Genomic DNA, 24,557 nt, shown 5'->3' on the forward strand with positions numbered 1-24,557 from the left:
TACCATCCCAGCCTCCTGATGCTGCAACCTACATGCACTATTTACGATGCTACCATCTTCAGCATCCTTGCCAGTTCAGACCAGCAGGCACCAACTGGGGAAGCTGCTACATCATGAGAATGGCTCTTCCTACTATTAGTATTTTCTTTTTAGGAAATGGAATCCAGATTTGCAATCATCTTTCATATTTTCAGTTATTTTCTTACTGCTCTGTAATATACTTCTCCAGGGCAGTTCACGTTAAAAAAGAAAGAAAATGCAGCCACTTGAATAGTGGTCCATTAACACGCATATTATATTAGATCCAAAGAATTGCAACACAACAAAGCAAACCTTGTTGACAGGTAAAATATAACTTTTATTAATCTGGCATCTTCCAAATGCAGTCCAACATGAGCACTGCAACTCTCATATTGTCCAGTAGACTTGGTAGCTGGGGGTTAATTGAATAGTGGTCCATTACTTTCTAATATCAGGTTGTTAAAAGCTGGAAAATTTCCAGCTTAAAATCAAGCATTAATTTTTCTTGCATAAGAAATGGAGGCTGTTGCCCAGGGTGTTTCGGTAGCTGAGATTAGGTAGATCTATGGGAAAAAAGGTACTATTGTGTCAAGACAAAAATTTAAGCTTGGGATTCATGTGTCCTTAGGCTTCACAATAAAAATACCTTGCTCCCTAGGAGCTAGCAGTGCCATGAATTTAGTTATTGCACAGCTCTTCAGATGAAAACTCTGCAGCAGTTGTAGAAAACCCATCCTTTCATGGTTTCATGATTGATGCATGATGTAAACTAGAACATTTTACTGAATGTGCCTCTATAGTTCTTGTAAAACAGAAGTCATATCCATCTCTCCATTTATGCCTAGACCAGAATCTAAATCTTCTCATTGTTTGCTTTCCCTTTTAGATCGGTTATGATGCATTTGTCCAACTCAGGATCCCTGAGTGTTCCAGGACCCCAGAGCAGGGGACTGACTGGAGACATTTCCATCCTGGGAGGAAATAGAACTGGGATTTATATCCATTGGGTGAAACCAGGCTCAGAAGCTGAGAAGGCAGGACTCCGAGAGGGATGTCGACTCCTAGAAGTATGAATAGAACTCAGTTCTGCAAACCATTATGGCTAATTTCTATGAAGGAAGAATTGGATAAGAAAGGGATAAACACTTAAGTTTTGGACATTAATATTTGAAGCATTTATTTCAGTTCCACTTTTCAACATATATCTGCCATCCCCTATATACAACTTTAAAATAATCTTTCTAACATTCCCTTTCAATTAAAATTTTTAATTAATCTCAAACCATTTTATCACTTTTTTAAAAAAAAAATCATTCACCAATGAGGCTCCTTGTCTTGATTTTTTAATCATTTCCAGAACTTTAAAAAAAATCTCCATCAAAATTGCTCTGTGTTTTCTTCATAACGATTCCTTATCTTTTCTTACATTATTTGCCATAAATACTATTATCCCCATTTTTGCTTCAGCAAATCATTTTCTTATATGGATTTTTTCCCCTCGTCCACAAATTCTTTCAGTTTATCATTTCACCAGATATCTATTCTAAACTCTCCTTTTAATGTATCTTTACCTCCTTTTGTGGTCCTCAGTAACATAATTCTCTGCTTCAGGCATCTTCTATATCCTCTTAACTTACATCTACTTTCCATTCATTCTCTTGAAAGATTAATCTATCGTCTAATACTTTTTCATGTGGGACTCATACTTTCTTTTCCACCAGACTTTGTAACTTCAGACTTGTATCTTTCATGGCTTTCTTTTTTATTCCGTGACAATTTTACTCTCAAGATTTACTCTTCACAGCAAAAAATAATAATAAAAAAAATCTGTCCCATATTCAGAATCTCTTATCGCTCTTATATCCTTCACTAATTCTCCTCATAAAAGGTCAAATAATCATGAATTTAGATTTGTATTAATATCTTTGGTACGTGTGCATGAAGAGTCTTATATTTAAATCAAATTTTTGAAGCACACCTTTGTGTTCAACTTATAGTCACTGTTCTTACTTAATTTTTTATTTTCCTGAAGATCCAGTGTTTTCTGTATTCTTTCCTCTTGTTCTCATCTATCTATTCAGGAAACATAATAGTAATTTTTATCATGCATTACACTCATTCAGAATTTTGCACGATTTCTACCAAAGTCTGTTTTTTCTGCTTTTCTCCCACTAACACAATTCATTACAATTATTAGGGTAGCAATCTATGAACTCCAAAATCCCTATACACTCATAGCAACCTACTGTAGAATGAAACCAATTCATACTTTCTGATATAAATTTTAGTGCTTATTTTTCAAATACTCTAATTCATAGTCTTTATGTGCTGTGGTTATCACAAAATTGTCTAAAGATACTAACCTCCATCACACACCATAGATTTGGTTAATTTAAGTTTTTACTGAATATTGTTTAGTAATATAGAGAAAATTTAGATGAAATTCAGCCTTATCTATGCCACATGTAATTTTCCTTGCTAATGATAAGCATTGAACAGTTGGTTTTGCATTTTGGCCAATATACTATAAGTACAACAGATCCATTTCACCCCAAGCATATTCACACTATTCTACAGTAGCTAGCAACTCCAGTCTAGTGATTAATTTGGAAACTGCCATGTTATTCCTGCGTTGTATAACTTAGAGTAGGGGTGTCAAACTCAAAGCCTGCGGGGTGCTTAGATCTGGCCCGCAGGACTGCCCTGGGAACAGCAAAGGACCAGCCCACGGTGCCTCTGCCAGTGAAAATAGAGCTCAGGAGGGCCATGCATGGCCCTCCTGAGTTCCATTTTGGTGGCAGAGTGCTCGGGCCACCACAGGCACCCCCAACACAAGTGACATTGAGCTGACCATGCCTTCCTGGTCACGCCCCTACGAGGTCAGACACAACCCTGATGTGGCCCTCAATGTAATCAAGATTGACATCCCTGATTTAGAGCCATAACTGCTTAATACTTTAAAGCAACATTGAATTGAAGCATTTCATAAGCTTATTGGTTGCTCAACATCATCTACTTGTTACAAAATATGAATGCTACACAACTGTTGTTATGTTTCTAAAGTACTAAAACAAACACAATCCTATTTGATAGGTTATATATTTTTATCCCCAAAGTGAAAATGGAATCCTGGAAATGAAGCTTCTCTAAGTTCCTTTCCAAGTTCTATCTTTCGATTCTGGTCATTGGACTATACCAAACATGATGGATTTGCTTATGTTTCTTACTGATTGGCCTTCTCATCGAGTATCTGATTGAATGTTATATCTCTTAGCAACTGATTGATTTTCAGCGTATGTTATACTAGCTTGAGGAATGCTAGTGCAGTTAGTAATTTTTGATTTTAAACTAAATTATCTCCCCCCTCTCTCTCCCTCAGGATGATAATACATATTATTTAATTCATTTAGAAATACAGCAAGTCAGTTCTACTATATTTGAGTACCTTCTGTTGAGCAAAGTTTTGGATTGTTGTTCCAAAAGAATGCCTCTTTAGGTGGCAAGCCCTTTGAGACAGAAAAAGATTCAGAAAAAAATAATTGCATTTCTGGAACAAACTTTAGTTCTATGGTAGTAGGATAAATGTAGCAGAATCTTGAAAACCTGCCAAAGCAATCCTTCAGCTCAATTAATACCTGCCAAAATTATGATGCGGGTTACTCTGGGTCTGTTTCTTACATTTCCCCCTCCCCTAGATCTTTAACAGCCCCGCTGGGTGTTTTTTTTAATATTTAATCTTTCTTCTGTAATGTTCTTTCTTTCTCCTCCTCCTATATTTCCAAGGTCTGTTAGATATTCCATCACAATAAGAGAATAATAAAAGTGGAATTGTTTATGATGTTAGATTATTCCATGTGACTGACTTAGTCTCTGCTGTTCAGCAATTTTATTTACAACTAAAAGGTTTTAAAAATGGTTTTTAAAACATTTTGGGCCTTTTGGCCATAAATAAAACTGCTGTTAATGTAGCCTGCATACACAAGTTTCTCCTGCATATAGTTTTCTCATATATTGACATTGGGCAGAAATAACCAAGCACAGAGCATGCATCCACCAGTAAACAAAAGCCTGTAGCCTGTTTGAGAAAACTTTGAGGACTTCTTTGTTTTAAGAGCTTACAAGACTTCCATTCCTTGTTTAAAGGAAGATCTAAGAACCCAGCAGCAGCTTGTTTCAAAGATCTGTTAAGGAAACCTCCTATCTAGCTCAACCAGTGGGCCGTGGCCTTTTGGTGTACCCCCCAAAAGCAACTAATCCAGGCTGCGCAGGAACACAAGGCTGTACCACCCACATGGCCCGCAGAAACCTTCCCCTCCCACTCACTCCTTACCCAGCAAACTTGCCTGCTAAACTTCTATTTTTCCTTCTTTCCCCCCCCCCCAATCATCAGCTGTTCTGCTGTGCCTGGAGATTTAGATTAGCTAGGAAGCAGGAAATGGTTGGATTTCTTGCTTTCTAGCTAGTCTTTAGATCTTCAGCTCTGCTTTTAAGCACAGCTGAACCTCCCTTAGGACTGAAAGTTCTATTATTCACTGCAGACTCACCGCAAGCAAATTTTATGTGACAGACTCGGGTAGCCGATGGTAGATAGAATAGAATAGAATACTTTATTGGCCAAGTGTGATTGGACACACAAGGAATTTGTCTTGGTGTAAATACTCTCAGTATACATAAAAGAAAAGATACATTCGTCAGGAGTCGAGGATCATAAGGTACAACACTCAATGATAGTCATAGGGTACAATAAGCAATCAATCATACTAGGAAACAGTCAATATAAATCGTAAGTATACCAGCGACAAAGTTACATAGATAGATAGATCACTGAATGATTCTGTGAGCAACTCAATCTGCCTGCCTGCTTTGCCTGATTTTGGGTAAAAGTTGCTCTTTTTTATATAAAAAAATCAATATTTACATACATGGTGTGTTGTGAGTTAATTTTGTGAGTTTGCTTGCTGGCAAATTTTATGAGTTTGCTTGCAAGCAAATTTTATGTGACAGACTGAACTAGCTGATGGCAGATAGATCTCTGAATGAATCTGTGATTCTGTGAGCAACTCAATCTGCCTGCCTGCTTTGCCTGATTTTGGGTATAAAAGTTACTCTTTTTTAAATAAAAAATTCAATATTTATATAAATATTTATAATATTTACATACAAGTGCGTAGACGGTTCAACGCGTGCCCATCCCCACGGTCATGAGGCAGTCCGCCACGATGGTTCGCCATGTGAGTCGCAGGAAGAATCCATCATCAAATCTGCGAGAAGGTGACTGTCGGAGGAGCAAGACCACGTGGTAGACCTAAGCAACGCTGGATGGACACGATCAAGGCCGATCTAGAGATCGCAGCAGACCCGACATACGGCAGACGAGAGGCGGGAAGCAATACTCAAGGACATTAGCGGACCTCGCCAGAGCGCGAGACAAATGCTGAAGAAAAAGAAGAAAAAAAAAGATTTACATACAAGCCATGCCCAGCCAGTCACATGACCACCAAGCCACACCCACAAATTAGGCCATGCCCACAGATCTGGTTAGTGGTCTCTGGGATTTAAAATTATGAGTTTGGTGGTCCCTGAGGTCCAAAAGATTGGCGACCCCTGATCTAGCTTGTATTCATCAATCTTCTCTTGATTTCTTGTACAGGTTACAGTTACAAAGAAGGTAAAATGTGTTTATTTTAAGCCCAGAAATGTTATTCTGAAGCTAATGAATCTTCTCTCTCTCTCTCTCTCCCCCCCCACTCCGCCTCAGCTTAGGGAGGCACAGCTAGATGGAGAAGGGCTCTCTTTGGAGAACTGCACACTGGAGGTTGCTCACTTAAGCTTGTTGCAATGGAAGGACCCATCTGCTCTTCTATTCTCACATGACATCAGAGGTAAGTAGCTAAGCAGATGGTGTTGCGGTATGTTTATTTATCTTTGATTCATTTGGGCACCAAAGTTGAATATATTCTGCATCTGTGCTGACCATATTAAAATATATAGAAATGAACACCTGATTATTTATTTTCCATCTCTAAAGAGCATCTACTTTTCTGGTAGGATGCTGGTCTGTAGGGACCCTTAAAAACTCTTTCCTTTCTTGTATTCTCTTCTCTTTATTAGGGTATCAGCCTCTCAAAGAAGCATTTGATTCCAGAAAGAAAATTCTTGGCGACTCATTTTATGTGCGTACTAACCTGAGCCTCCTGGAGATTTCAAACCCTTATGCTCTATGTGTGAAGTGTCGAGAGATCCTTCATGTTACTGATACCTTGTATAAGGGGCAGTTGGAATGGTACTGTGCTCGGGTGGACCCCTTCACACTTCAGGATTTGGACAAGGGCACAGTACCCAACTACAACAGGTAGCCATTCTGGGGCAGGTGCCCCTTGTTCATGTATTACAATTACTCTTTTGTGCTTCAAAAGGGAAAAAAACCCCAGACCATTCCCATTTTCTTCACCAGAGATTGTAGCTTAGTCATTGGAGATGGGCTATGAGTGCAAATTCTATTCCTAATATCTTCAGCTATGTAGAGAAAGAAGCCTGTTTGCTTGCTTGCTTGCTTGCCTGCCTGCCTGCCTGCCTGCCTGCCTGCCTGCCTGCCTGCCTATCCATCCATCCATCCATCCATCCATCCATCCATCCATCCATCCATCCATCCATCCATCCATCTATCCCTGCCTGCCTGCCTGCCTCTCTCTCTCTCTCTCTCTTCTATCTATCCACCATCTATATCTAACAGCTAAGTTCAGATTTATCTATGTATCTATCTATCTATCATCTGTCTGTCTGTTTGTCTGTCTGTCTCTCTCTCTCTCTACCTGCCTACCTACGTGAAATGAGAACACACAATATTTTAATAGATTCTTAAGCCGGTTTTATAATCCTTATATAACACCATTTTTGTACTTATTGTAATAGAAAAATTGTGATAACTCACAACAAAGTAAAGCACCACTATGATGTGTCGGTATTGTAAATGCAAGGTTTGTAGGAAAGCAGGGTTTTTGTTGGACGGAAGGAGATTCTGATAGCACAGCTTAATTAACAAAAGGTCCTGTCCAAATTTTTGATTTGTGAAATTCAAAAATTTGGAGAATGAATGAATGGTACTAAATATTGCCTACTAAATGTTGTTAAACTCTAGGCTGCTGGATTTTTCATCAGTTCTGCAAAATGTTATTTTAAAAAGTATTTTAAAGTAATTTGTACTGTTTAGCTAGTATTATTAGAAAAACTTTAGACACACTTGGGTTTCCAGGATTAACTTAGTTTTATTCAGTACTGTGCTTTTACTTATCTTACTATCAGAATTCTAGAGAAAAATGGGCTGATATGTGTGTGCAAATGCATGTAGACAGAGCTGGAACTTTCAATCTGGAGTAAGTGGGGTGTTCAGTGGAGAGATTTTAATTTGCCAGGCCCACGTTCAAATGAATCAGAAATATCCATAGGAATATTCACGATCAAAATTTTTGAGATTTCTTCCAATATCTCTGGGGAGAAAGAAATGACAATTGGGTAAAGATAATGTATCAGGTTGGGGAAACATTTTGTTAAAGTATTGATTTAATAATCTATTACTTACTATAAAATAAGTTTTTAAAAAGCCTGTGCATTGGCAGCTGGTTTCAGAGTTGAGCTTAGCAGAGTTAATTCTCAATGCAGATGGCAGGCCCTCTCTCTGTGTGTATGTGTGTTTGTATACACACACACACACACACACACACACACACACTTGAAAAAAACAAATGCTTTCTTTAGAGTTATTGTTTTAATTATACATTATTTTATGCATAATTAATTTAACAGTGAATTGATTTGGTCTATAATCTGAAGTTTCCTGGGGCTTGTTGAAGAATCATATATTGCTTCACCAGCAAAATAGGGGGCTATAGATCCTCCTGGCTATTGTCTAGATGTGTAAACTCCATTCTCAGAATTCTCAGTAATAATGTGAATGCTCACTGGAAGCCCTAAGAATTTATGGTTATTCGTGCCTTGGTCACTTCCCAGCTGTAATACACTATATGAGGCTGCCCTTGAAGTCTCTCCCGGAGTTACAGTTGGTCCAAAATAACAGCTCACACAGTACAGTGTGCCTCTTGGTTTTACCCAGTTTATAACATTGTTGTGCAAGCTGGACGGGTTTTCTCCATTTCTTTCTGGGTGTAATTTCAAGCTGCTAGTTACCACCTTTAAAGTCCTGCATGGCATAGAGCCAAGTTAACTTGGGATCATCCATTCTACTAGAATGGCATTGCTCCAAGCCCTTCCCTTAAATGTTGCCATCTAGTGGAACCTGGGAAGTATGTCTTTTCTGTAGCTGTCCCCTGTCTTGTGGATTGGAACATTCTTCCCCTTGAGATCTGGCAGCCCTCATCCTCTCAGCCTTCTGTGTGGATATCTGGCTCCTCCCCCCGCCCCCCAATCCCTGGGGCACTGGAACCTTAAGGTTGTAGCCTGGGAATTGAAGAGATGAATTGAAAGAATTTTGCTTGGGATCCTGGCTTTTCTTGATTTTTCCTCCCCCCTCCTATTATCATTGTTATTTGCTACTCAGAGTTGTGTACCACAAGATGGGCAGCTATATAATTTTTTTAAACAAACGAACAGAAGGGAAGTTTTGTCAGTTCATGCATTTGGGTGGAATCCAGGTTAAGATAAACTGTGTAGCTACTTCATTCTGCTACCGCTGTGAGAGGAAACATGGTCCATTAGAGTGAGCATACCTGAAATAGGCAGCCGATCCATCTGACTTCATATTTACTCCTGGATTAATGTAGTGATTTTCCTACCCATGGTAGTCATTCGGTGGGAAAAAAATCAAAGTACTGTAGCCCTGTCATACTACCATTCTTCAAGGTAGAGATAAAAATGGTGATTTGTCAGCAGATTTCATCCTTCTATGGTGTAAATACAAGATGGAATTGCTGTCAGACGCCTTTTGTTGGAAACTGTCTTACTCCAATCCCATTTGGGATTTTGTCTCTTTATCTTAGTGTAGTGTTACATTGTATTGTGGGAAAACATAAAATGCAGCTTTTCACCTGAAGGGCAGATCTATGCAAATAGAAGCAGTCTTGATTCTCAATGGTTTCCATTGTGATATAAAGGACAAAGGATAGAAGCTGGCAAAAGACCAGGACTTCCAGCTCTGTGACATGCATGGCAGCATTTTAAGGGTGGAGGGGAGGGCTGAGGAAACAATTTTGCTGTCTCCTAAATAAGTGAATGCTTATGTTTTGAAAATGAAAATTTAAGGTACCCAGGAGGTATAATAAGAACTAACACATCATTATGAGAAACGGGAGTTGGAGTTAGTAACAACCTCCTGTTCTGTTGTTATATAAAATGGAGAGCGATAGTTACGGCTTTTAGTCACCAGATGATCGTAAAAATGACAGCTTTTTGGCATTGGTATGTCTTGGGATACCTCTAGAGAGTACTTGGCATTTGTTCTGTTTCATTTTAGGCTGCCAAGGGTCTGATTTTCAACTGATGTCATTCTTTCAGGGCTTACCAGCTCTTGAAGATACAGGTAGCAATGTGGCAGAAAAGCTGCAGGAATAAGGTGAGCTGGAAGCGAGAGACTGGGGACGATGGATGGGTTACTTAGAAAGAACTAATAGTTCATCATTGATTGGAATTGCCATCCAACATATCTGGAGGCCACCAAGGTGGTGAAGGTTAATTTTACTCATTTATATTCTGTATCACCAACAGTGAAAGGTGACTGCAAATATTGTTCTTCTTTCCACTAACCCAGATAAATGTAGCTTGAATACTGAACAGTGAGAGAAGAGTATTTATACACATTCAGAAGGACTTTTTTCCTTATTATTACATCATATGATTAGAGCACGAAGCCTTACTGTTGTTAGCCATAATTGATTCTATTCTTTCATCTAAGGGACTCAAGATGGCATAAATGTGATTATCCAAATTTATTCTACCCTATGAGATGGGCCAAACTGAGATAAAGATTGAATGGCACAAGGTCATCAAAGAAACTATTTAACTGTGGGTGATTTGAACCCATTTTCTTTATTCTAAGTCCTGCATTCTATCTATTACATCATAACACATGAAGTCCCAGTTGAATTTAAGTCAAAATTGTTACTTTGTCTTTATCTTACAGAAATAAACTCATTTTCATAATCAGTCAGGTGCAGGGACTAATTTGTTAGAATTGGATATATAATCTGTTATTCCTATTCCACTGTTTTCCTATTTGCTTTCGTAGTTTGTATCTTATTTTATCTTATCAATAAAAATGTTAATAATGAGAATTGAATGAATAATCAGTGTTAAATAGCAAAGTTAAGGAGTAAAGAAGAACTGGATAGCTGATTTCCTACTATATTGGTAAAGTAACAATACTTTATCAGGAGATAAGAACCCTGTGTGGTAGTACATTAGTGGTAGCTATTTCTGTGATGTATTTTCTTGATCTGAAAAAAATGCATTTTGTCTAATTTATTTATTTATATTTTGTATTTCTTAACCGTCCATCTCCCTTAGAAATTTACATTTTTTTCTTTAGATTCCTCTAAAACTAGTGATATGTCCTACTTTTCTCAGCGAACAGCATCTCAACAGTCTACTTAGCTTCCAAAAATAAATATGTGGGTATAATTTTTGTCAGCACCTGAATAATGTATTCTTTTCCCTTTCTTCTCTCTTTCCTTCTGTCCTTTTAGCTGAAGAAACGAACCTTGAAGCAGCTTCACCTGGTGAAACTCAAGAAACAGGATGAGAATCCTTGGCTGGACTCTTGCCCAGGTGATTTGTGATTTCTCTTATGTCTCTGTCGACAGATAGATGGAAGAAGCTTAAAGCTGTACTTCCATTTTAGATTAGTAACTTCTGAGGGACAGTTCTTCCTATCGGCAGGTGTACTCTATATTTTGGGACATTAAACCTTTGCACGTTTATAAGAAGTTAGAAATCGATGCTTCATTAAGATTCTTAGCCTGTCTTTGAATCATGCCATCAGGACAGCTTACAATAAAATATTAAAAGCCCGGTAAATAATTAACATGTACAAATAAATGTAAAACCAGGGAGTCTTCTAAAATCAGCATACAAATAATGCACTGTATCAAACACCCTAAAATAAGTTAAAAGCGTAATAGAAAGCAAAACCAGCAGGTGCCAGAAAGACATTGGATTAGGTGGCAGGTGAATCTTCCTGGGAAGGTGTTTTCAGAGCCATTATGGCTCACTTGATGAAGTATTCTTTCTCCTGATAACTATCACAAATGACTGGGGAGAAGAGCCTCTGATGAAGATCCAAAATAGGAATATGTGTGTTGATCAGGGTCCTGGTTATTTGTTTTTAATCTCTGAACATAGCTGATTTAATTTGTAGCAATTAGAGAGTAATGGCATGACCCAAACAGCTGTACCCCTTCTTTGCAAATACGATATACAACTAGTCCTCGGCTTAAGACCATAATTGAGCCCAAAGTTTTCATTGCTAATCAAAGCAGTTGTTAAGTGAGCTTGGCATCATTTTACAAGCTTTTTTACCACAGTGGTTAAGCAAATTGCTGCTGTTGTTAAAGTGAATCATGCAGTCATTAAGCGAATCTGGATTCCCCCTTTAATTTTGCTTGTCAGAAGCCAGTTGAGAAGGTTACAAATGGTGATTACAGGATCCCTGGACAGTGTAACTCTCATAAATACATGACAGTTACCAAGAATCTGAATTTTGATCACATGACTGTGGGAATGCTGCAGTGGCCCTCAGTGTGAAAACTGGTCATAAGTCATTTTTTTCAGTGCCTTTGTATCTTTGAACAGTCACTAAACATATAGTTGTAAGTCAAGGACTACCTGTACTAGAAACACAAGAATCCTCCTTATATGGTATCACAGTTCTTCCCTTATTGCATATAGAAAACCAACAAAGTCTCTCCCATTATTTATTTATTGCTTTCTACCTACAGTTGGAGTTGAAAAACCATATAGTCTGGTTCGTCCTGTAGTGGTTCAGACCCGTCGCCCCGTCATGCTTTACCCTGGATGCCTAGCCCCTCTGCTTCTGAAGAAACTTCTGGACCTCCCTTCTTCAAGTCAGGATTTCTGTTTTAGCCCAGCAGGTAAGCTAACACATGGAGTGTCCTACCATGTTTCCCTGAAAATAAGACCCTGTCTTATAATTTTTTTACCTCAAAAAAGGCACCAGGTCTTATTTTTGGGGTGGGGGGGTTGTTGTCCACTGACTCACCTCACTTGCGCATGTCACCCCCGGCCTCCTGTTTGCTGTCAGAGGCCTTTAGGAACTTCTTCTGAGTCCAGCAAGTCTTTCCTGAAGGCCTCTGCAGCCAATAACAATAACAGAGATCCAGACCGATCCGGAGCTCTGTTATCGGCTGCAGAGTCCTTTAGGAAAGCCTTACCAGTCTTGCCAGCTGCAGAAGAAAGGCAGGTGTCGGTGTGTGAGGTCTAGCTGCAACTGTCCCCACCCTCGCTTCATTTTTACCCATGCATCCTGGAGTGGGCAGGGTCTTAATTAGGGCTTATTTTGGGGGATAGGGCTTATATTGGGCACACATGTAAAAATCAAGTGAGGACTTACTTTTGGAGCAGGTCATATTTTCAGGGAAACACGGTAGATCAGGATTTCTAACTCAAGAGTCATTCCAGGATGTGAACTTCTGAGTTTGAATGCAGATAGCAACTTACGACCACAATTGAGCCCAAAATTTCTGTTGCTAAGTGAGGCATTTGTTAAGTGAATTTTGCCCCATTTTATGACCTTTTTGCCGCAGCTGATAAGCGAAACACTGCACTTACTATGTTAGTGGCATAGTTGTTAATTGTTCATTGACTTTGCTTGTCAGAAGGCCGCAAAATGTGATCACATGACCCCGGGACACTGCAACCGTCATAAATATGAGTCACTTGCCAAGTGTATGAATTTCGATGATGTGACTGTGCAACAGTCCTAAGTGTGAAAAATGGTCATAAGTCACTTTTTTCAGTGACGTTGTAACTTTGAACGGTCACTAAGCAAAACCATTGCAAGTCAAGGACTATCTGTAATCTTTCTTTCTTATCAAGAAGCACATAAGCAGTTTCTTTCTTTCTGAGCGTGTCTCCCTATTCTGCATCTTGAAGAGAAGCAGAACAAACCTTGGAAGGAAACCTCTTGCATTTCAGGCAGTGCTTGCCGTTTCCACAGTGCAAAAAGTTAACCATCTGAATTCTGAGATACTGCATTCGTTTATAGAAAATAAAACCCAAACCAGCCCATTTGAATGCCCTGTGAGATTGCAGTAAAAAGGAGCTCCCAAGAGCTTTTTTTTTTTTTTTTAAAACAAGTTTTATTAAAAGTTTCAACAACAAACAAATCATTACATATTGAATCTTTCCCTGTTTTTCTACAATAATTTCCCCAATATTCTCATAAAACACAAACAAACACAAACAAACATAAAAAAATCTTTTAGTAAAGTACCTTGGCCCCAGTTACCTCTCTTTGCATGGGCTAAAATAATAACACATATCACTCTTCACATTTCTATCTTATTTAATCCATCTTAATAAATCATTAAATTGTATCTTTTGCCCATTCATTTATCCCTCTATCTCTTCTTATAATAAAAGAAAAAATTTCTCCTGAAATCACTAATCAGAGTATGATGCCTTTCTATCCTCCCCTAAGTTAGTAAAATTAACATTCAACATAACAAATACCCAATTTGGTTCTGCTTGGTACATTCTATCCACCAAAATGTTTAAATACATTGTATCCTCCTTTCCTTCGATATTTTATTACATTTTAAAAATCAATCATTAATAAAAACTTCAACATTTTAATTTCTTATTAAATCTTAAAGCATTCTAATTTACTATTTCAAATATAAATGTTACAATACCATCTTCTGTACCTTAGCAGAATCTTTCTTACAGAAAATTATATTTCATCCTTTATCTCTAAAAAAATCCCTCTTCTCCCATCCAATTTTAAAGCTTTGAGGCTTTTCTCCGCCTTTCCCCTTTCTTTCTTCCCCCACCAAATCTTCCTACCCCCCTTCTTCTTCTAACCTCTGCCTTGCTGGGATCCCTTCTCTGTTGCATTCCCTTTTTCTCTTGTTTGTTATCATTATATTTACTTTGCATCATATTTTCTCTTTCTCAAATGTTTTTTAGATCTTAAGTCCTTCATTTTCCTTGCTCTCTTCCTTCCTTCTTCCTTAGATAAGTTTTGGAATTCAATGAAGATGGCGTCTTCGTCTCTTCCTTGTTGTTCTTCTTCCATTTCCATCTGTTCCATTGTCTGTTGGTAATTGACCAGCGCCATTTCTAGAAATAGAAAAGCTTTTTCCATGCCATCTTTGCAGATTGCTTTTGTTTGCTCATATTCATCCCTCAGGTCTTCAAAAAGGAAAGCCATTATAAATAAGTCTTTTCTTTTCTTTATTCCTCTTTCTTCTTACACCAACCAAATATTCCGAGAGAAAGGCAAAACAATCCCAAAATCCACAATCCTCAATAAATCCAAGCAAGCCAAAATTCCCCCTTCCTCTTCCAGGGTGGTATCAAACAAATAAAAAAAAAAGAATCCAAGTCTATATTTTAAAGCCTTATTAAGATTGTATTTCTGTCCTCAAGTCTTCAAGGCATCTCCTCCAACAAGATCCAAATTTATATATTTTCTTTATCCTCTCCCTTCCGGCTTAATTCCGTCGGGAGGAGAGTAAACTTTCCTTCAGCACCTCAAAACAGCCGCTTTTTTTTCTCTTGTGGAAGAAATCATCAGAAAACCATCTTTTCCAGGAATTAAATTAAATAAATCTCAAAGCCCTGGGTCGACCAAGAAGAACTTTTACTTTCAATAACTTTCTCTTCTTCCTCCTGCGCATACTTGCCCGGCTGTCAACTTCTTTGTGGCGGCCATTACGGACCGCCGCTGCACCGTCCTGGTAACAGGGGTTCTGCCGGCCAGGGAGGGGTCTACAACACCCCAAACCCTTCCTCCGGATCCCCTTACCTTCAGCTACCCCTGCAGGGCAGCCTTGCTCCGCACCCGTCCGGGTCGAAGCCCCAAAACGGCTAGCGCGGCAGGGATCGCGCAGCTTCGCGAATCCCTACCGCTCGCGGCCGACAAACCGGAAACTCCCAAGAGCTTTTTCAACTGCTAATGCTACAATGATCTGCATGGCAGGTTGAAATCCATCCATGGCCTGGGGAACATTGAGATAATATTCAGACCGTGTGCACAATAGGACACATAGGAAACTCCTTCTGAGACCAGGATCCCTGGATAGGTCTCGAAGAAAAAATGGCTTTCTACTCAAAGATCGTCTTACAAAAAACATTGGAAATTACGATGTAGTAGAAATTATTTATCTAGACTACCTTGTCTTGTATAAATTCCGGTCTTTATAAGAGCTTTCTTCTACTGCTACTATCTTTTCTGCTGTCTCTCTCAACACAAACTTTTTTCCTTCCCTGATGACAGTTTGGGAGAATAAAGGGAGTCATCCTTTTTGGAGAAAAAGGAAAGTACTGAATAAACTAATCTGCAATTTATTTCTTTGCAGTCACAACAAAGGTAACAGTAACAATGCCACCCCCTTCACTATTTCTTCTGAATCCCCACGTTTTCTTACAGGAATGCTTTGTATGCTGTATGATGCGATATCATCTGCATTGTCCAATTGACCTTGTATGGGATGATACCATTTTGCCTTTTGTTTCAAGACAATAAAAATGTCTTGGGCTAATCCCAGCCCCCCCCCCCACCAATCCTTACTTAGTCCTAGTATTCAGCAGACTCCACTCCAGACTGCAGGATTAGGTTTTAATCCTCTGAATACTTAATGGGAAGTAAATACTATTAAATTCAGTGGGGTTTATTCTAACTAAAGATGCATAGGAGAATTGAGGGTGACTGTCTTAACTTAACTGGAAGCTTTTTGTGGCATTCAGCCCATGCTTCTTAGTGCTTTTTCTCCCTCCATGTGTTTTACTATCCATCTTTTGTTGTCGCCTCTTTTCATAGACAACCTTGCAAACCAAAGACGATTCTGTGCTTCTTCCAACAATGTTGTTAATGCTGAGAAGGTCTGTCAGGCTCAGAGGGACGGCGGGATGACCCATATGATCCAAGAAGCTATTAAAAAGGTAAGAAAACAGAGCCCAGCAGTTTCCACTACTGAGAGGCAGGGGTGAATTTATTTTATTTATTCGTTAGATTTATACCCATCCTTTTGTTCAGGAACCCAAGGTAGTATACACACCTCCCATCCACAACAACAAGCCTGTGAGGTAGGTTGGGTTGAGGAGAGAATGACTGGCCCTGCACTCATGCCTTTGTGCATTAGAACCAGTGCAGCATTGGGACCTCAAGCTTGATGGGTGGTATGGGCTTGCTTTAGTGTAGGAACTATATAAATTAATCAAACGGGCCACTTTTTGCTATAATACTGCCTGTGCTAAGTGCTATTAAAAAAAAAACTGTAGAGCTGGAGGCACAACATCTATGTTGTAAATTTAATGTCATGAAGAGACTGATGGCCCATAGGCTTTTCTCTGGTAGATTAAAAATGCAAGATCAGCGAAATAGACAACGGAAGGTATAAAGCAGCCTTCTCAAAGTATGCTTTTCGGATATGATGACAGTGCACATAATCCACCAGCCATCAGAGGGATGCCAGTTCAGGAAGATTAGTATAAGCTTATCAGAATAGAGAAAACCAAGAGGATTTTCCCCCCCTGTGTGAATAGAAGAAAAATACAGTCCAGTCTTGGACAACCTTACAATATTCAGTCAATAAAACAGAATGAAGGAAACAAATAAAAGGATGGTGACTATTTGTGGAAGGGATCTTATGGTTCTGAGAGCAAGCCAAAATTTATTAGGCTGAAGCTATCCCAGCCTTCTGAATGACAATTCAGAACATTTATCTTGCTTAAAATCCTCCTATTGAGTGGCTGATACATGGAAATACATAAAAAAGCATAAGAATGTGAGCAGAACTTTGCAAAAGTTCAGTGAATTCCTATTAAATTATGCCTGGTTACTGATTTGTGTGTGAGAACCAGCACTACTCAGATCATGATTTCATCTTGTTAATTTTTTCTTACATTCTTTAACCTTTGCCGAGCTCATGGGACATATATATATCTTTGGGAATATTTAGTTTTCAGATAACTCAGAAGAGTTTTATCACTGAAAGAGTCCAAATTCAATGTAGACATATAATAGACAATACTGTGTCTATTATATCAACTGGTTCTGCCCTTCAGTTCTTTTTTCTTCCTTGTAAGTTGGTTGTAAATTTCATCTTTTAATGGAATTACTATTGGAAAAGCAATGAATTTTCATACTATGGGATTTGATTTAATATAACTAATCCGAAATAGGTTATTTCTTTTCCATTTGAATCACTAAATCTATTGGATTTCTTCACAGAACCAACACTGTCTGCTGGAATTGGAAGTCCAGTTGGTAAAGGAACTAATTAAGAGTGAAATATACCCCATCATTATCCACATTAAAGTAACTGAGAAAAAGATCAAAGGAGTCAGGTATGAATAAAAGCTCTTCTTAGAATTGGAATGTGGTTGGAAAGAGCTCCTGTCTTCCCAAATATAAGGTAGAGATAAGGATTGGAAGAGAAACTGCCATCAAACAAGAGTCGTAGGATGGATGGGCAGAATTTAATCTTGCAGGATCTACTTTATTTTTACTAATATCCTAAGATCCATTAAGAAGATCTTGGAACAAAGGATGAATATTAGATGGATGCTAGGAAAAATAAATCTGCATGACAAATTCATTCTACCTAATTATATCTATATATCATCTCTATCTCTATCTCTATCTCTATCTCTATCTCTATCTCTATCTCTATCTCTATCTATCTATCTATCTATCTATCTATCTATCTATCTATCTATCTATCTATCTATCTTTTAGATCAATATTCTCTCCACCCATTCCAAATCCCATCTTGATGAATTTATAGGGCTTATTTGGATGGTGGTTATATTAGTTGCAGATGAAGAAGTTCTCAGTAAATATGATGAATTAAAAATACAGCCTACTGATACCATGCTAGTTTTCAACTCTACGTATTCAAAGAGATCTTTCATGTTCTTCAGCCAGTACATTTGGAAGTGATCAGAAAAGAAACAGTTCTCAGGCTATTCAGTGATGTACTTGGTTAGGGGTGTCAAACTCAATTTCATTAAGGCTGCGTCAGGGCTGTGATTAATCTCAGGGAGCCGGGTGGGCATGGCCGACTGGGTGGGTGTGGCCGACTGGATGGGCTTGGCCAGCTTGATGCCATTCCCCAAACTGCTGGCATGTTTTCTCCTCGCACTGGGTAGACAGGGCCGAAGCCATGCTGACCAAATGTTTCCTCTTCGCAAGTCGAAGCGACGTGGGCTGGCTCCTTAAGTTTTCCAGGATGGCCCCAAGGGCCGGATCCAGCCCGCGAGACTTATATTTGACACTCCTGGGTTAGAGCATCAGGTTAGAAATCAGCAGAAGGTGAGTTCTAGGTCTGTCTTAACCACAAAGTCACCTAGGTGACTTTGGGCTGGTCATCTACCTTATGCCCTAGGAAGGAAGCAATGGCAAACCACTTCTGAAAAACCTTGCCAAGAAAATTGCAGGGACTTGTCAAGGCAGTCTCCAAGAATTGGACACAATTAAATAGAAGAAAAAAAATACCACTGAACCCTAAACAGCGATATTTGACTACCTATCATAGCCTGGCATTTACAGTTTGTAATATAGTAAACCTTTAATTTCATGGACTAATGTGGAAAGGTCCTTTAAATAGCAAATGGAATTATGGCATTTTATGCATAAATGAAAAAAGTACAGTATAATATGCATGAAATGTACAAAAATGTACAAACAGTGTCTGGACAGATTCACCAAGCAACAGACTTTCAGATGTCCAAGCAGCTTATTGCCAACAGGTTGATTTTTCAATATGTGTTGTGATGGCAGGAAGGTGGATCCTAACGGCTGTGAACCAAATATTTCTGACAAGGAAAGAGACATTCTGATTTCTCTGTTCAGCACAAAATATGTACAGAAACACTTGGCTTGAGGTTTTGGTTTAATATGAGTATAAATCCAGAAATGTAGCTTAATCAAGAAATTGTGGTTAAGCAATTGATAAGTTAGCATGAAGAATGAATCTAGCCAATGAGTAAGAGCAGCTAAATTTCCTTGGATGATATATGACTCTCCTTCCCTGTTTTGTTCAGAAATTGCCACCTTAACAATATGCATTTGCTATAGTTTATTTACAGTTTCATGAAAGAGCACGAAGAAACAGTTGGCTTGGTTCAGGGGTGTCAAACTCAAGGCATATGGACCGGATCTGGCCTGCAATGTCAGATCTGGCCTGTGGGGCCATCCTGATTTACCCAATGCAAAGAGGAAAGATTGGCCCAGTCTACCCGGTGCGAAGAGGAAAGATCAGGCCAGCGTAGCTCTGGCCCAGTCTACCCATTGCGAAGATGAAACATCAGGCCAGCATAGCTTCAGCCTAGTCTACTCATTGTAAAGAGGAAACATCAAGCCAGCGTAGCAGTGGCCCAGTCTACCGGTGCGAAGAAGAAAGACCAGGCCAGTATGGCTTCGCCCTGATCTATCCAATGCAAAGAAGAAACATGCCAGCAGTTTGGGGAGTGGTGTCAAGCTGGCCACGCCGACCCAGTCTCCACGCCCACCTGCCCCCCCAGGTCAACCACAGCCCTGATGTGGCCCTCAAAAAAATTGAGTTTGACACCCCTGGTTAGCTAGAGATCTGAATGAATTAATATTAACTTTATGTGAATATCCCTCACCTGTTACCAGTTCTCCCTGTCAGTCTTTCTGTATGTGGAAATGTTTTAATCTCTATGTTAAAACTCTAGATCAGAAATAAAAATAGACTACTGGTCCATCTTGCTCAGTATTAGGCAACATTAACCCAACAAAGCAATTCTCCCATTCAACTGTTACCTAGTGTAATTAAGGTGGAGTTGCTCTGAATGTCCTTTTACTGCTTCCTCCTTCTCCTGGCCTAAGGAATCTCTCCACTGTTTTCTCCTTTACTTTCCTGGGATCTATTAGACCTTCCATCACACCATCAATTCTTGGGATTAGAACATTAGATTTTAAATATGCTTTACTAAGCCTCCATCAACAAAAATGTCATCAGTCTCTAAAAAATGTACATGATTAATGCTGCATTTCTCTTCTGTGTTCTTTCTAGGAGCCTATTAGGGAAGCCAGGGCAGCGAGAATCTGAGGTGCTGAAGAAATGTCAAAGAGATGAATGGGTTCTCCATACTTTACCCTGTTCATGGGTATGGGTAGATCCTCAATCCTGGAGCAGTGCAGAGGACCTGGTAAAGGTGGTAAGGGCCCACATCTTCCAGGAACAAACCAGGATGGTGTGGGTTGAGGAGAATGATATGTGATAGATGATACTGGTGGGTTCACTCATGCAGAAGAATGGCCTCTGCAGGACAGAGGCATGGGCTCTATAACCCACCAACATTGCCTTGTATTTGTCATTTACCTCACATAAAGTGGACAATTGATATATCTGGCATGTTCATGACCGTTGTTTTTTTCTTAAGCCAAAAAAATTGGGTAATGAATGAATATAAATAAAAGGAAACTGTGGCTAAAATGATTGGTTTTGGTTTTGTGTAGTTTCTTACTTTTTAACTATAATTAATTTTATCCACTTAATTGATAATTTTAATATTCTTTACAAGCACACACACACACACACACACACACACACACACACAAACATTTTCTATGTATGTTCTTGTTAGGCATATTTTTGCAAATCCTCCATAATATATTTACATATAGATGATATATACTTTTGTACATAGTTTTTTTTATTAGATAATTAAATTGGAGAACCATTTTGAAAAATATGGAGACATGCAAATTAATATATAATTGTATCTTGATTCTTGCATTGATACAACATGTAGCTGATACTAGATCAGGGGTGTCCAACCTTGGCAACTTTAAGCCTGGAGGACTTCAACTCCCAGAATTCCCCAGCCAGCTGGGGAGTTGAAGTCCTCCAGGCTTAAAGTTGCCAAGGTTGGACACCCCTGTACTAGATAATCCTGAATATCTAAACAGAGAGAGATGAAAGAGAATCAGAAAATCCTGAGGCTATAGGCTACTCTGGGAATTCATTTTTTTTTAATCCTGAAAGATGGTAATGACAAACCACTTCTGTATTGTTCCCAAGAAAACCACTTGAAATATGTCAATGAAATCACCAGCAGTAGAACCAGTTCAGAAAGTTTGCATTAGCTTACATTAAATGTGACCAATGAAGTTTGCATTAACATGGGAATTTAGAATTGTCACTATTTCCTAGATTATTGTCTGATTAGCAGGGCTAATTCTACCATTGGGCTGAGTAAGGTTTCCTTTTCAAAGAACTAGTTTAAGATAATCAAGGGATTCTAACAAGCTATATATAAAATTGAAGTCTTCAACTCACTGTTTTACTTTTGCTCCCAAAATATGAGCTTGAAATTTTCTCCCCCAAAGTCTAAAAAAACAAACCAAAACATCTCTAGGTCTTGACTATTCATACATCTTTATTTAGGGAGATCAGGAGATCATTTGTTGCATTACCTCAGGTAGCAAAATTGTGACATGGATGTTTGCAGAGGTACATTGGGCCACTTCCATGAACAGTTGAGGCAGAGCTGATCAGCTTTCTTTGGTTGATCTGCCTTGTGAATGAAGGCACTGTTGCCTAGTGAATCAAAGTGACTGTTCCACTGATTAAAACTGCTCCAGAGAATATTTCAAAGGGGTGCTGTAGAGCATAAAGAAGATGATCAAGATGACCTTGATGGAAATATGCAGGTACTATAAGGCAAATTGGACTGCAATAACATTCAGAAGCAACTCGGGCCTGATTCTTATACAGGGAGGCAGTACAATCAGATTCACAAGATTCTGTTATAATAGTCAATCTCAATAAAATTGTTTTAATCTTCCTGTGGAATTGATTTCCTAGTCTGGTTAACTAGTGGGGCTGATAGCTGCTTTGCTGATCTCTATTAAAGCAAAACACCCCTTCCAAGAACTGTGAGTCTTGGTCCTTCCTGCTGGCCCTATAAGTTTCTATTTTTTTCTCTCCCAAATTTTCTTTTTATCTTCCATGGTCCCTATGATTCTTAATTCTTTCTTTACTTCAATAGAAACACATGTTTAGGTGTTTGTGGGGTGGTTATACTGGAGGACATGTATACAGGCACTGCATTTACATATTTCAGCAGGTAGTGCCCTTCAATTGGTATAAAAATAAGCTCAAGAGAGTCTTTTCATTACACACTTTATAGCATGTAAATTATTCATGCTCTCTCTTTTTCTGATGACCTGATGCAAAATAAAATAGCATTTGCAGTGAAAATGGATTGTTCATGGTTGTACAAATTAGGAAAAGCATAGCACAACTAAGATTAAAAGAAGTTAAAGCTGCTCAATATAATCTCTTGGGCAAGAGTTGCATTGCCTGTTTTTCTTTTAATTGGTTTCATAGATCCTTCTAGGACTTACTTACTAGAGCAATTGCATTTCTGAGGGGGAGGGGTCAATGGATTCTCTGTGCAGATGGAGGCAGAAGAGATAACTCTGAAAAATATTAACTCATTGCTTACTCTGGCCTGCTATAAAATAAAAACAGTCATGGCTTAATTTGGCCACTAAGAATATTTAAATCTGCAACAGACCAATTGCTGGAAGTACTTTGTAGAAATAATGTAAAAAATTGTTTAAAGCACCTTTTGGGCTGAGGAAGTGGCTTATATTGCTTTACAAGAAATGAGACTCTCCTTGCCCCATCCCAACAATCAAATTAAAAAAGGGAAACAGAAAACAGTAAGAATTTTTTAAAACTACAAAATTGGAGCATGATATTTGGACAGTGCAGTTTTTATCTTCAGATTTTACTTTTGCAAAGTCATCAGAAATACATTAGTGAAGTTAGGAAGCATAGAGCGAAACCAGTGTTTTTTAAATGGGACACTCAAGTTCCTGCTTTGTTCCATTGTTAAAAATTGAAGTATTCTGACCCTTCAGTTTCATCAGTGCTCTTACACAGATACTATTCCTTACTGAGGGTCCTTTAGATCCAAGAGGGCTCAAATGTAGATGTCCAATTAGCCTATAGATTGTTATTTCAAAGGGAATCCTAGAACTCCCTATTAAATAGAAGACCAGTAAGGCCTTAAATTCTGCTTTTGGCTGGTTAACTATATTGTCTTGCAGGTTTACCATGTGAAACAGCTCTAGTTCTTTTTGCCTAAGGAGATCTGTCTGCAGGTGTTCTTTGTATTCATGCATTTTCCCATTTTTTCCACATTTGCATATGTACCATATTTCATACGTTTTCCCCATATTGGCAAATCTATGAGACCAAGAAACCTAAGTCAGCATTTGAGGGCTCTAGGAAGAAATTCTTCAGATCCCTCTCAGCTGAAAGCAAAAACAGGTAAAGGAAGATTAACCATCCACATTCCAGAGTGCATAATTGATATAGCAGCTGGAATAAGAGTTTAATGTAGTTTAATAAAAGTCATTAAAGACAACACGAAAAAATGTCTTCCATGGTTAGACAAGCATCTTCATTAACAGCAAAAATAAAACCATTGTTCAGGTGATTTCTCTCTCTTGCCCCTTCCTCTTCCATGAAATGCTTCATTTTCCAAGTTCTAGAAATAGTTTAATAACTTTAATCCTTTGGGGGGGGGGGTTTGCCTGAAATTTTGCCAATTTGAAGAATTCATGATCTGAATGCATAAGGACTCATGAGAATTTATTCAAGGTGGGGACTTTGCAATTTGAACTCTGCTTAGGTATATTTACCATGCTGTTTTGGATGATGGGAGTTCTAATTGATCAGATCTATTGATCAATCACAGGTTTTGAATGAGTTAGCTTGTGTTTCTAACTAATTCTACTGTTGAATGTTAACATAAAGTTAGGTTGTATTACGTTGCATCATGCTGGAGAGAAGAGATGCATGCCTTCTCCTTTTGGTTACATGTTTGAGCCCTGCATCTCAATGTCTTGGCTGGAGATTTAATTCATTTAAAAATGCATATCCCTCTTTATCACACAGTGTGGCTAATCATATAAGAGTACAAATAAAAACCAGGAGCAGATCTTATTCTAAGATGCAAATTGTATCCAGATTAAACATCAAAATCTATTGGATAATAAAGCAAATCCCTTAAAAGAAGGGATGCTGGCATATTAGTGCCAGAATGTCAATGCCATAGCAGAGAGGATCTTCCTTAACTTCCAGTGGGATGTAATAGTGATGCTATTACTATAGGCAGAAGTTCAGGAACCCAATTAAACTACACAGGAGGATTGTCACCCATAGCAAGGCTGACTTGCCACAGTCTGAAGTAATAGAAGGAACAAATATTACTTGAATAGGTCTTCTTAAGACCAGTGAGACCAGAGCATTAAATTATATTAATATGCCAACATCTTTTAAGGAGAAGGAAGATAAACG

The 24,557-nt window shown here is 38.6% G+C and overlaps 1 protein-coding gene across 4 annotated transcripts in view; it reads left to right on the forward strand.

Annotated features, from left to right (window-relative positions):
- Positions 1-20,675, forward strand: part of CARD10 (caspase recruitment domain family member 10) — a 53,056-nt gene extending 32,381 nt beyond the window's left edge. For all 4 annotated transcript variants that reach the window (XM_026694918.2, XM_087968341.1, XM_087968342.1 and 1 more), the window contains 9 exons: positions 908-1,088; positions 5,780-5,903; positions 6,133-6,373; positions 9,529-9,586; positions 10,716-10,797; positions 11,967-12,119; positions 16,031-16,152; positions 17,444-17,559; positions 20,253-20,675. In XM_026694918.2, the coding sequence (XP_026550703.2) occupies positions 908-1,088; positions 5,780-5,903; positions 6,133-6,373; positions 9,529-9,586; positions 10,716-10,797; positions 11,967-12,119; positions 16,031-16,152; positions 17,444-17,559; positions 20,253-20,460 (1,285 nt within the window). In that variant the 3' untranslated portion in view covers positions 20,461-20,675. The remainder of the gene's footprint in view (positions 1-907; positions 1,089-5,779; positions 5,904-6,132; positions 6,374-9,528; positions 9,587-10,715; positions 10,798-11,966; positions 12,120-16,030; positions 16,153-17,443; positions 17,560-20,252) is intronic.
- Positions 20,676-24,557: the final 3,882 nt, after the last annotated feature.

This window comes from Notechis scutatus, chromosome 6 (assembly GCF_049901735.1).
Source record: "Notechis scutatus isolate UNSWTSFEM ecotype Mainland chromosome 6, rNotScu1.2, whole genome shotgun sequence".
Lineage (NCBI taxonomy): Eukaryota > Metazoa > Chordata > Lepidosauria > Squamata > Elapidae > Notechis > Notechis scutatus.